The sequence below is a fragment of the Lytechinus pictus genome, chromosome 6 (assembly GCF_037042905.1).
Source record: "Lytechinus pictus isolate F3 Inbred chromosome 6, Lp3.0, whole genome shotgun sequence".
Classification (NCBI taxonomy): domain Eukaryota; kingdom Metazoa; phylum Echinodermata; class Echinoidea; order Temnopleuroida; family Toxopneustidae; genus Lytechinus; species Lytechinus pictus.
Genome location: NC_087250.1, coordinates 16,591,115 through 16,605,750, shown reverse-complemented (window position 1 = coordinate 16,605,750; position 14,636 = coordinate 16,591,115). Strand labels below are relative to the sequence as shown.

General features: G+C 35.2%; 1 protein-coding gene across 2 annotated transcripts in view; it reads left to right on the top strand.

Annotated features, from left to right (window-relative positions):
• LOC129262884 (glycine N-methyltransferase-like) overlaps nucleotides 1–7,159 on the top strand; it is a 37,253-nt gene extending 30,094 nt beyond the window's left edge. For both annotated transcript variants that reach the window (XM_064101055.1, XM_064101054.1), the window contains exon 5: nucleotides 4,226–7,159. In XM_064101055.1, coding sequence (XP_063957125.1) covers nucleotides 4,226–4,388 — 163 coding nt within the window. In that variant the 3' untranslated portion in view covers nucleotides 4,389–7,159. The remainder of the gene's footprint in view (nucleotides 1–4,225) is intronic.
• Nucleotides 7,160–14,636: the final 7,477 nt, after the last annotated feature.

The following is a 14,636-nucleotide window of genomic DNA, read 5'->3' as shown; positions in this document are numbered from 1 at the left end:
AATATAATACAGATTTGGCCTCTGCTGACCTCTAGAGGTCAATGAACTTAAGGTCAATGACCTCGAAATATATCAGAAAATTTATGTTTTTCATCATTAATTCACGATAAATATGTCCGAGTTTAATGAAATATGTATACTTTCGGAGTTATGATGACATTTCAAAACTTAACCTTGGGTTAAGATTTTGATGTTGAGTCCCCAACATGGTCTAAGTTTATTGACCCTAAATGACATTTGAGCTTAGTCATGTGACCTGAAACTCATGACGGATGTTCAGTAATACTTCATTAACTTTTTTCCTAGTTTCATGAACTAGGTTCATATGCTTTCCAAGTTATTCTGTCATTTCAAAAACTTAACCTTCGGTTAAGATTTGATGTTGACGCCGCCGCCGCCGCCGTCGGAAAAACTGCGACTATAGTCTCACTCTGCTATGCAGGGAAGACAAAATTAGTACAGTTTCAATGTCATCCAGAGTCTTCCTTTTTATCGCGTTTGTATCGAATTAAAATTCATGCTGAGGTTCAGCAACCCGCTCCGGATGGAGTTGCCGCGATTATTATTTTGAAAAGTTGAACAATTAGTGGAGAGCCCTGGAATGCATGCTTATTGTCTTCAAATATAAAAAATATATATAATACAATCAACATACAAATAAGGTCAAAATATATAACCACAATCGTTTGGGACAATTTACAAAATATAGAGTGTTTTCATGCGATATGAGGTCCTTTTATATTCATTATTTGCCTGAAGTGCGTGTCAGGGTTAGGCAATCGATTGGAAGTGCATATACCGTGAGGGCTTTTAAAAAGAAACCAGTGAACAGATATTTTTTCTTTCATGGTTTTTGTTATAACATTCCTTTCTGTCTGGCTGGTTCTTTTGATCCAACGCTTTGCCTGGTTTACCGAAAAAGTCCAGTGGAAAGCCCCATAGCCCATGTACATGACCTGGGAAAGTTGTTACGGGCAATGTTTTTTGGTTGATTTGTGTTCTACACTGTTAGAAAATTTCTACTTAAAAAAACAAAAATTCCTGCAGCAGAGTCTCGAGAACACCTGTAATCTTACTGCACTGTGTAATATTACATGCATTTGTGTAAAATTACAGAAAATATATATTTGGTGTATGTAATCTTACAAATTTATTGTAATAAAACTGTTTTCCCCTTTTTAAAACAGACCTGTTCTGTAAAATTCTATAACAATTGTATACATTTTTTTCTGTTTTAACAATTTACAGAATGATTTGGTTACTTCTTTCTGTAAAATCTGTTTTTCTTTCTTCTGTAAAATCCTCTGTTTTTTTTATAACAGTGTAGATGGGTTTTGAAGTAAATTGAGCTTGGTTGTCATCTCGGCAACCTTGGGAAATTTGAATTAGCATAGTATATATAATCATGTAATTAGCATATTTTTATGATGCAATGTGTTACAAATCTTAAACCAGAAAGACTGAAAACATAAAGAATACTCTTTTTGCTAGAGGGTCCTATTATTTTACCTTTGAATCCTGATAGTAGTTGTTTTCACAAGCAGCTTAACGTTGCTACATATAGCCTCCCTTATTTTACGAAAGTCAATAACACTCTTTCAGATATCTCTTAAGTTATTCATTCATTTCTTAGAAGGCCCCCCTCTTTGCATGAAATCAACATCAAGATAATAGGTCTTTTTACTATAAGTCAGTCAATGTTTTTTCATCGGTGTGTAGTAACAATTACAAGGTGTTTCTTTTTAGCTGTTGCTAAGTATACTACAACACCTGACACACATTAATTGTTATGTCTTGTCAGTCTTCGGCAAGCTTTCAGGTTGTCAGGAACAATGTTTACATGTAAAAAAAAAAAGAGTTGTTAGTGAACCCCACCACAAAATGTACTCCATTGTGCTGAGTGTTGAGTGTAGACAATATCACTACAACGTTCAGGGAGCCATGCACTATAAAGCAAACTTTAATGTAATATTGTATCACCTGACTTCACAATCATATATCTAAAACATGACATAACTTCAACACTTTAGATATGTTCATTCTCTGCTGGGCCCCACTAACTTTTGAGCACTACTACACATATATTCGCACCCCCCCCCTTCATGCCTGATTGTCTTTCACCATTCAGAACCCCATTTCATCAAATTTGATACAAGTATGAAAGAACAATTGTTATTGGTTCCGAGTCAGAGTTTGAAGGTCCATCCAGAAGGTTTATCTGGTCATCCATCTCAGAAAAAGCAGAAAGCACGACAACTCCCACCTATCAAGGGCTGAATTACTCGTATGAAGATCTTGAAAGACTCTCAGTAAACTCTGCCAAACTCGAGAAAAGATCGCAATCACTCGAGCAGTACTCGGTACTACTCGTTCATAACTCTTCGTGACCCGTACTGCGCTCTGTTTAATCTTAAACAAATCCTGAAAATGTACCATCCCCCTGGTTTCCGCGAGTTCCAACTCGCGGAAACTGGGAGGGACTTGTACACCCAATATCTCGTCACTGGAACCCTTAGAACAATTGTATCCTTTGTTTTCAATCTTTCTGCTTTATTATTTAGTAGCATACTACATAAAAGAAGTATGCTAATAACATGATTATACTAACTATGCTAATTCGAATTTCCCAAGGTTGACGAGATGGCAACGAAGCACAATTTACTTTAAAACCCATCCAGAACACAAATCAACCAAAAAACATTGCCCTTAACAACTTTTCCAGGTGGGTGTTTCATAAAGCTGTTCGTATTAAAGTTAAGAGCAACTTTAAGAACGATTGGTGATCCTTTCTTGTGGTAAATGTTATATTCAGTGACAATGATTAAGCCCGTAAGAAAGGCTCACCAGTCGTTCTTAAAGTCGTTCTTAACTTACGAACAGCTTTATGAAACGACCCCCTGGTCATATACATGGACCTTTTCGGTAAACCTGGCAAAGTGTTGGATCAAAAGAACCAGCCAGACAGAAAGAAAAGTTATAACAAAAAAACATGAAAGAAAAAATATGCGTCCTTTGATTTGTTTTTAAAAGCCCTCACGGTATACACGTATGCACTTCCACCGAATTCGTAAATAGCATTTTTAGGCCGATGGAGATACAAATGCCTAACCTTGACATGCACTTCAGGCAGATAATGAATAAAAAAGGGAACCTCATATCGTATGAAAACACTCTTTCCACATTTCAATCCAGCCAAAAACAAAAATATGATATTTTGTAATATAAACTAGATAACAATTCGCTAATGGAATCAACAAAATTTTTCAACCGTAAATCGCATTAAATGTCATCCTTCCCGGGGGGGGGGGGGGTAGCACTTCCATGGACGAGTGGATATCATGCGTGATCATGGGGTTTCGAAAAGCACCCTAGTATTTTCCATGTTCCGAAAATGCACCACTGAAAACCCTTCCCTTAAGTTTTGGAAACAAAACGGTACAATTGACAAGTATTCCCTTACTTTGACCCCCTAAACAGGTACAGCATGAGCAGCAATACATGCCTGTTTGACTTACAATAATTACATCAGAAAAGCATACAAACAAACAGCTTATGAGTAAGTTTCCCGGGACCGCTCCATCTCCCACAGGACCCTAAACACGTAGTGTTGGTGCAAAATACATGTAGTACATCCTTTATTAAAGCATTTTAGTCTTTTTATACCCTCGCAAATTGGACCATATACACGTAGCTTTCTAAGCGAACTATATACCCTTTTTAAAATAATTGTATCGTTTTTGACACCCATATTACGTAACGTGCCCTATCTTGAAAAAAGAGATCCTCTTGACTTGTTTCTTTGGCCACGCGTGGTACCCACTCTTCAATGGAAGTGGACCCCTGGGTTCTAACCCCTTTTGCAACCGAACTCTTCATATATATATATATATATATATATATATATATATATATATATATATATATATATATATATATATATATACATTTATACATATACTCTGGATTACCCTCGACGAATAGATAAATATGATAATTTTGCTATTCGAAAAAAAATGTGTGTAGTCTGACTGTAGAACAAGATCTCGGCCTGCCTGCATTACCAATTGCAAGGCTGAAAGAAAATGTTAAATAATGTTAAAAGAAGTTTCCAGAAAATGAATTATAATCCGTCCGACATATCCCAAGTATTATTACTTTGTGAAAATATATTTTATGAAATGTTAACTTCAATTTTGTTTTTGTTTTTGTTTTATGAATTATACAGAGTGACGATCCCTTTGCAAGCGATCCGGACGCATAAATTTTTAAGTCTTCTGAAAGAGATTTTTGGGGAAGACTGTGAATACGACACTTTTGCTGATTTCAAGTCATGTGAAGAGGTGGATTCACCGGCGTATTATCAATATGTCTTCCGCAAAACAACATAAATCAATTTACCTTGTGCGTTTGACTCAGTCTTAAACCTATGTGGGCGCGTCGTGGTCTAGTGGTTCTGACTCTCGCCTTTCAAAACAGAGGGTCGTGAGTTAGAATCCTAGCCACAGCGTGTTTTCCTTCAGCAAGAAATTTATCCACACTGTGCTGCTCTCGATTCAGGTGAGGTAAATGGGTACCGGCAGGAAGTAATTCCTCAAAAAGCTGTGCGCACCAGAATTGGTAGACTAGCTTAATAGCCGGGGTAATATAGGAGCGCCTTGAACACCTAGCAAGGTGGATACGTGCGCTATACAAATCCTATATTATTATTATTATTATTATTTCATAGTAGAAAATGGGTTGCATTAAAAATTTGGGACTGTAAAAAGGACACTTTAAAACATCCTACATATTGGTAACTACACACAAGAAAGTTACGTTCACATATATATCACACCATGTGATGTTCAGACCATGTCATAATACACATGAGGAGTGGTGTCGTATACATGACGTAAAACACGAAATCAAAATACTTTTTTCATGCAAAGCATGCCTAATCCACTGGTAATTTTTACGCTAACAATTAATGCAAAATCCAATATCATACTTTCGATAAAATGCATATTAAATTATTTCAATTTCAACACGTTTAACCCATTATGTGTTTTATATATGTAATACTTAAGACAGTCTAGAAGTTAAAAGATATTGAGATGAAAACAATTCTGCATATTCCATGCAAACCTAAAATTCATATTTTCTATTATTGTATAATTGTATTTGATTTTAATAGCTCTTTATGTTTATGTATCTAGTACGTTCTTGAAAGGACAAGTCTACCCCAACAAAAAGTTTATTTGAATGACAAGAGAAAAATCCAACAAGCATAACGATGACGTACTGCAAAAACTCTGGTGTTGATTTAACACCAGCCCGTAATCTATACATGTCCACACCAGAAAAGTGTTAAACAACACTAGTTTCGTTTTGGTCTAACACCAGATAGGTGTTTATATAACACCAATTAGTATCAAACAACATCGGTTTGATTCCAAACTGGTGTTGTTTCAATACATTTCTGGTGTGGACATATATAGATTCCGGGCTGGTGTTAAATCATCACCGGAGTTTTTGCAGTGCAATTTCATCAAAATAGGATGTAAAATAAGAAAGTTATTACATTTTAAAGTTCCAGTTACTTTCACAAAACCGTTATGTGCATATTCTGGTCGGTATGCAAATGAGGAGACGTATGATGTCATCCACTCACCATTCTTTATATTTTGTTATATGAAATATGAATTATTCTAATTTTCTCCTCAATTTCAAGTGAAACAATATTTATTTCCTCCCTAAAAATTAGAAATTAGCATTGTTTAATACTATATGGTTCAGTCAAGTGGGCCATTATTGTCCAATCTGTAAAAAATGAAATGTTGTATAATTTAAACAATAAAAAACAAAAGAAATAGTGAGTGATGGACATCATCGACTGACTCATTTGTATGTCGCTGAGTTGTGCATATCTTTGTTTTGTGGAAAATAAGCCATTGAAAGCCTTTGAAATGCTATAACTTTCTTAATTTACATCCGATTTTGATGACATTTTCAACGTAATGCTAGTTTGATTTTTCTCTATTTTTTAAATCAACATTTTCCGGGGTGGACTTGACCTTGAAGCGCCATGAGCACCAATGGGTGGATCTGTACCCTTTATCAGCAGTCACTATAATTATCATCAGTATTAATATCATTATTTAAATGAAAATACACTGTAGGAACTAAATGTGCTTACATCCATGCATCATTTAACTTTAATGAGCAATTGTCTGATTAAAATCCCTTAAAATAGTTTTCATTGAAAAGTTACATGAAAACGTAAGTTAAAAAAAACAGTTTTCCCCCGTTTGCTTATGATAGCTGTCCACTGAATTTTAATTTTTTCAAGTGTTATCGCTTGTTTGTATGTAAATTACGTCTACTATCTATCATAATTATGTAACCGTCACAATTAGTAATATCATTTTGTATGTTTTAATATGCATAACAATAAATGTGATTAATGTGTTAAATATCAATAAATACAGAAACACTTTGTTAAGAATGGTTATCAATATGTAAAATTTTAGTATTATTTATTTCCGAGTTTAGTTTTTAGCTATTAAAAGCTAATGGAGGCATCGAAACCCATAGTTTAACTTAGAATTTCGAAATTGGACAGAGTATGTTTGTTTTTTAATTTGCGATCACACATCCTGTACAAGGCTAACAAATAATTTCATCACGGCCTTCGAAGCTTAGATCTTCAAATGAAGAGTTTAGTTGCAAAAGGGGTTATGTACACTTTGGATCATTTCGAGAAAAACCGTGTTTTTCATTCTCACTTACTGCAATATTCTTATGAGAAACTAAACTGTCATTATGTACTACCCTATAATTATGTATCTGAGTAATATTTCACCCTGTAATAGTGTTATATTTTGTGTATTATGCATTCATATTGGAGATATTCTGTTTATGTCCAACTTATCATTTGATTACAATTCGTAATTATTTGTATAAACTTAACTTTTTTGTATTATCACCTGGTAATAATTACGATTATTATGTTTTATGTATTATTTATGTACATGTATACTAAGATTGGGTGCCTTTAACTTTGTACATTTTATTCATGGCATGGCCCCAATGCAAATCAGACTCTGTATCTGTTTGGGTTTTTTACCGTGTGAAAATAAAATTTATCTATCTATCTATCATGTGAACATGAAATTGGGTATAAAAGAAATCTACCTGTCTTTATTTTTTTTCTATATATACTTTTAAACATTATAATTGTGGACCTAACCCCTTTTGCAAGTAAACTTAAATGAATCCAATCTATTTTTATTAAAAAAGTGATTTTTCTTTGCCACTTTTATTCACGTTTTCATGTAAATTTCATTTTTTTTTTCATCAGAGAGACTAAAAATTTAGAGGTTTTGTAACAATGGACCTAAACCCTTTTGACAAATGAGCTCTTCAGAAGAGTTTGTTCGCAAAAGGGGTTAGGTCCACTCCAAGAAAATCATTTCTTTTATTCTCCCATATTGCAATATTTTTATGCGAAACTAAATTTTCATGATACACTACCTTGAGAACATAAGATTGGGTATAAAATAAATCTACTTGTCTTAATATTTTTTTAAATATTCTTTTCCAAAAAAATTATATGTGGACCTAACCCCTTTTGCAACCAAACTGAAATGGACCTAAACCCTTTTGAAAAAAAAGTTATTTTTCTTTGCCATTTTAGATAACTTTTTAATGGGAATTTCTACTTTTCTTTGGTATCACCTTATAGAGCTACTAAAAATATATACATTGAGACAAAAAAAAAATGATGAAAATGGACCTAACCCCTTTTGCAAGTGAGCTCTTTAAATACAAGTATGTGAATATTCACTCCCACCTCAGAACAAAACAAAAGTATATACTTTGATATATTTAGGGGTATTTACACTGTCAACTAAAGTGATGAAACTATTGTAATCTTTGTCCGTATACTGACCACATCGTTTAACTGCTGAAGGCAACCATCTTTCAGTGGAGGTGCCGTGGCCGAGTGGTCTAAGGCGCCTGGCTATACATGGTAAGTCCGGGTTCGATCCCGGCTACGACACCTATGTGCTCTTTTATCCTGCATTCAAATAAAAGAAAATGCTTTACGCATTATTTGTAACTAGGTGTGCACTTGTAAAAAACAACAACTGAGTTTGTTTGGCAAGCTGAGGTAAAGTAATATCGAAAGATGGCGCTGTCGCGATACGCAAAAGGCGCCGCACTGTGCACGAGCCGCTGGCGGCGAGTCCCCAGTGTGCACCACCTGAAGAAACTGAGCTTTCTCTGCATTTACTTGTACGCACGACAGAGCAAGTGCATTAATTGTTTTATAAAATAGCAACACAGAAACAAATTCTTAAAAAGTTATAGTAAAGTTTTGTTGGACTTCTCCCGGGACTTCTACCGCACTGGTTTGCTTGAGCGTGCAATGTCAATTTTCGTTTCGCACGTTTTGCACTGCAGTGCAATGCACAAAAAATTTGGATGTCATGTGACGCGTATTGGCCAATCGCGATGTTTGAAATAATACACCTAATTCATAAACGGGTTTAGCATCACGACGCCACATGACTTTTTATGAGACAATATCGTGCCGAAAATGACCCTTTTTTTTTTTACTTCGTGTACAAAGTCTATGGGAAATTCATAAAAGGATAATTTTGTTGTAATTGGTCTGCTTAATTAATTTTAGGTTTAATTCAGTTGTGAAATGGTATGTGATAATTTCCATTGAAAAAAAAAATGAAAAGCAAAAGAAAAACTTTTCGTACATTAAAATCTGATTTGTGTTTGTTTTCTTCAAAACAGTCTAAAACTATTGCCTATTTATTCTGGGAACAGTGTTGCCATTTGAAAATTTGGGGATTTTGAAAAGCCTTTTGTTTAGGGATTGAAAATAATTTGGGAGGATGAAAATAAATTTGGGGATTTTCAAGCAGTTTAGGGGATTTTTGAAGGTTTCGGTGAAAAGCACTAAGATTTTTTTATTTTCAAGTTTTCAGTAATATGATGCTAATAATAGTATACAATCTATTGTAGATCATAGAATTTACATCACGCATTTCCTACGCAATTCAACTGATGTATTCATTGCATTGAAATTGGTTGGCTGTACGATACAATGGTAGTTTTGCAAATCTACTTTGAATCGAAAAAAACAAATCTGATATGTAAGGTGTGAACAAACACGCACATATTAACTATAGTTTTGGGCTATAACCATGATAAATGTCCTCACTTTTTCAGAAATTATTGTGATTACAAAATTTAGGGATATAGAGTCCAATTTGGGGATTTTTCGAGTGCCTTTTGGGGATTTTCTTCAGCTTGGACTTCTTCACTCGTCGATTTTTAGATGATTAAAAAAATCACTCTCAAAAAAAAGTTTGTATATGGTATACCAGGTAGAAATTATTTTTTTTTTTTTTTTATATTTTGTATAATAAATATGATATATTTTAACTAGGTATTTGAATGGTTGTTTATCGTTTTCATAATGTCCAAGAAATTAAAATATCAGCATGAGATAGAACGCGTTATGAGCACGCAAGAAATATATATATTTTGTTTGCTATACATATGTAATATTGTTCACGAGCTTTCGAGTGCCACTGCAACTCTTTATCAAGTGTCACTTATCTTTATCAAGTGTCACTTGATAAAGAGTTGCAGCGGCACTCGAAAGCTCGTGAACTTGTAAGCTAGTGAACACTTTTTGCGAGAGTGATCACGAATTTCCTAGAAAGCCAGTGAACACTTTTTGCGAGAGTGATCACGAATTTCCTTGTTGACCATAGTAGATTGCGAGACAAATGAATACCCTCTAGCGATTATTTCAATCCGCAATAATGAACCTATTTAGTATATGTAATATTGTTTGTAAAATATTACATGCACTTTGCATTTGATGATATGATTTGTGGAGAAATATTGAATGAAGACTTTCTTTTTCCATTCTGTATATTTGCAAACAATCTGTATATCTCCAATCAGTCTGTAAGCATATTTAAGCACACTATGGTAAACAATTCTAGCTCCCAGGCCTGATGAAATGCGACTGAAGCAAGTTCCGCTCCACGTAGGTTTATATGCGGATGATGCGGACGCCAGAGGACGTTGACATGTCCGTAGGTCATCCCTAAAGTCTGCAAGTCGTCCGTTACATCCGTAAATCGTCCGTTACATGTGTCTGTGCCAGGATTAGCAGCGGATGGTTTCATTCGCAGATTTTACCCGTAACATCCGTATTTCATACGTAACATCCATAACTAATATCGTCTGCAGAATATAGGTAATTTGCTCAAATTTCCGTTATTGTGGGTAAAAATTACGCATTTTCATTATCTAAATATACGAAGGCATCCGCAGGTCTGTAACATGGCCGTGTGACCAAAGCATAATCTTTAGCAAGGATGCGTATCGCTCAAAACAAATAATGAAATATATTGCGCGAAAACTTGTCAATTGCATATTGACTTTAAAAATCGATATTTTAAGCCCAATGTAATCTTTTCCAGCAGACCATGTATTTATCTCACTCAACAGTCACTTCTAGCGCAAACAGTGAAGAACATTTGTTTTTGTTATATATATGATTGCAATCATTCCCCTCCCTTTATTTCATTCAGTTTTACTATTCCCCTTAACTTTCATTTTCTTCCTCGCTGCCCCCCCCCCTTGTTTCTTATTTTTGTTTTACCCCAGTGGAGCACCCATAAATATTACTTCTAAGGTAAAGCTTTGCATTCTAAAGCAGATCTTAACCGATAACACGATGCACACTTAAAGTAAGATAAGTCGAACCTTGCACCTTGAAGTACTGTCCCAGAAAGCGTGCACGCTCTCCTGGAGGCGAAATTTTCAGATCCGACCCCAATTCTACATAATGAATATTCATGATATAATTGAGTCTTCGGAATAAGAGTACGCATGCGTGAAAAAAATGATTGCGTTTTTCACGTTGTCACGAATAAATCAGCACCCTCCAAATACCGGTACCCTTACAAAGGCCTTAGATCTATATCTAAATCCAATTCTTAAATGACAAGACAAAATGCTAGACTAGGCTAGGGCTGGCCTAATGTCACGGTTAACTTAGTACTGGTTAATTCCGAACGTTACGTTTACTTACGTCAGATCAAGAGTTTGGTAACCTTGGAACGTAAAGTTCGGAATTTACCGGTTCTAGGTTAACCATGACACTATAGGCTAGCCCGAGCCCTAGCCTAGCCTAGCATTTTGTCTTGTCATTGATGCCAATTTGATAAGTGTGCAAGAATTGGACCTAAATAGAGATCAAAGCCTAAGGCTTATGTAGGGGTATCGGTAATTTAAGGATGCTGAATTCGTGGCAACGTGAGCGGCTACAATAAATTTTGTAGCCCAAGACGCATGTTATGAATATTCTTATAGACTTGGGGTCAGGAACTGCGGTGGGGGAAAAATAATTTCGCGTCCTATATAGGTTTGAGCGTGTCAGGTGCTGCCAGTGCTTCAGGTGATGTGGTGATCCTTTGGAGGTATTGTTGGTGCACTATACAGTGTACGGGTGGTGCGTGTGTGTCCCTCTTACAGCATCTTAAGGTAAGACGGGGAGCCAACATTTTGTTGAACGACAGGCAATGTTGCTCCCCGGAGGCCAGCTACAGAGGTTACAGTTACAACTGACAACAGCGTTTGTGAGAGTATTCCAAATACGGATGGCTCTTGGAAACATACCGAGGTTTTCTACCTGACTGCTAAGAAAGCACGACTGCCTGTGAGCAAGCAACCAGGGGACCAACGGCTTAAGGTCCTCTCCGAGGGACCTGGTAATGAGGATAAATGCCTTACCAAAGGGCACTAGCGCACCACTTGGGAATCGAATCCTGGTCACCGGAATCCGAAACCCCCGCTCTACCGACTGAGCTATCGCGCCTATATGTAGCAAGTCACTCAACAAAAGGGTTGGGTGTACTTAAGCTGATGTCCAGTGTAAACGTTGTGGATGGGAATTACTGCTGAGCCTAACCTGATACGGCATGCTGATTTGAACAAATTTGTGATGAATTTTGTAGAAAATTTCACATTGGTTAAGAAGGCGTCTGTGTTGGAGGGTATCCCAGTGAAGAGTTGACAGCATAAATGTTACACTGGACTCTCTGCTATAGTCACGAAGGACACACCTTGCACCCTGACGCTGAATATTCTCAATAATGTTTACATCTTTCTGTATGAGAATGGCAGAATTTACTATACTTCTGTTGTCCAGTTTAACGAATTTATGGGGGCAATGGGAGAGGGGTGGCAATGTTCCATGCCCCCCCCCCCATTGGTGCCGCCAGTGATTGTTTTCTGTGTTATCAATTGATACGTTCATTATCGTTTTTACAGGAAAACATTGCAGTTAGCACCTGTCTATCTTCACAATTTTAGTATACTGTTGAAGGAGATGTTTGGAACAAGTCGCAAGTACGCCATCTACGGCGATCTTGTACGTCAGGACATGACTGATACAGAAAACACAGCTTACTTCCAACACGTCATTTACAAAGCGATATGATTTTCATCCTGATTGACACGGTCTTTTACCCGGCCATGCAAAACCGTTGTCTATTTTGAATGGATGAATAAAGATATAATACAATTTCTTTTTGGTGAAAATATGAAACTTTACAGTTGCAACCTTTTGGGGTGAATAGAAAAGTCAATTTACATCGGGAGAGCACCATAAACTAATTTTCAGTTTATTTATTTTTTTCAGATACACATTGTTATATATATATTTGTCATTTTTAACATAATTTCAACATGCATTGGCCAAGTTCAAAATGTTATAAAATCAATTAATGCTTGATAAAATGTTTGTACAAAGTTTTCAGCGATTCTCATGGTTTATATTTTTGGTCAACAAAGTCATGATTGTGAGCGGAGCTGGATAATAAGCTTTGTGGACAAAAATGCAATAGAGCATGCCAATAAATAGCAATTTCAGTTTGTTTCATTATATCGAAGAAGAAGCTTTGCTTTCAAGTGATGTTTGAAAATATTATAATTTTGTAGTTGCTTAAGTGTCATATCCAAGGAATTCCAAAAAACTGGACCAGTATATACCATCGTTCTTTTCCTAAGCACTGTTCTCAACCTATGCAAGTGAAAGAATGACGACTGTCGGGTAGGGTAAGTATGCAAATGTTGATTCTTTTGGAATAGTGATGTAAAAGCATGAGGAAGAGCATTTGAGTTCAATTGAAACATGAAACACCCTAAAAAGAAATTATATAAATCATGCACCTTTAATACTTTATTGTTGAAAAATAAAATGTTTGTGTGACTTAACCTGTCAGAATTGCAAATTATTCGCAATACCCGTTTTTGAAGAATTAACAATTTATCCAGTTGGTAATTAAACGAATTACCCCATGCAAGTATACCGTAGTTCAGGTAAGGTAGGATAAGTGTTGAATCACCTAACCAAAATGAATTAAATTCTGTATTTGTGGACTTTAAAAAACCTGTTGATATTATTGACCATAATATTATTTCACCACGGCATTCGAGGTATTTCGTTACACTGGTTTATTGATTACTTACACAATCGACAACAGTATGTATTTTTAAATGTGAGAATATCACACCAGGCGACCATAGGAGGTGGAGTGCCCTAGGGATCAATACTTGACCCGCTACTTTTTTATTTACAGAAAGGATATCTCTTTAACTGTTTATAGTCTGATAAAATAAAATATAAACTATACGCAGATGACAATTCTCTTTTTATTTAACAGGAACTGATACATTCTTATATCTTCCATGTATAATCACTTGCGAAATATTGATACATGGAAGAAAGCAAAAACATGATTTTAAATGTTGATAAAACAAAATATATGATATTTGGTAGCAACTCCAAAAATGTGCACAATGATAGATCACTATTATTAAAAACAGTCCCATTTATCATGTTTACTATGTGACCGAAGTTAATTGTCTAGGTGTTGTAATATATGAAAAACTCTTTTGTGATTCTCATATGTCACAATTAAATTTTAAAAAAGAGCTTAGGAATACTCAGTTAAGTTATATTTTTTATCAGAGGAGGCCCTTACGATCTTGTATTAATCATATATAACATCACACTTTACTGTAATATGGTTATGGGATTTGCTCGTAAAACTAGTTTAAGTCGTGCACATATCTTTTCACTGAATTGATAAATTTATAAGTATAAAAACGTACAAACCTATAATAATGAAAATACATACCTATTAATTTTTCCTTGTTTTCCTGTCAATTTCCAATACTGCTTCCTTTTTCAAGAACTCAAATCATTTTTCTCTCTTCGTATTGCAGTGTAACAATGTCGACTTTTAATGTGTTGTATAAAATGTGTTCTTTTGATTGTTTTATGTAAATATGTATTGTGCAGGGCCCTGGTTGACAACAGTGTCTAAACCACTGAACAGGCTACCCTGGGTAAAGAAGACAAATAAAATTTTAAAAAATCTTACAGAAGAAGGTTATTCGTATGATAACTCATTCTGAATATTTGTCTCATACAAAACCTTTATTAAGAACGATACTTCCTATTTATGAAATGATTCAGTATAATATTGCATTTTTTTATGTATCACTGTTACAATAACCTTCTTCCCAAAGCGGTTTAGTCGTTCTTT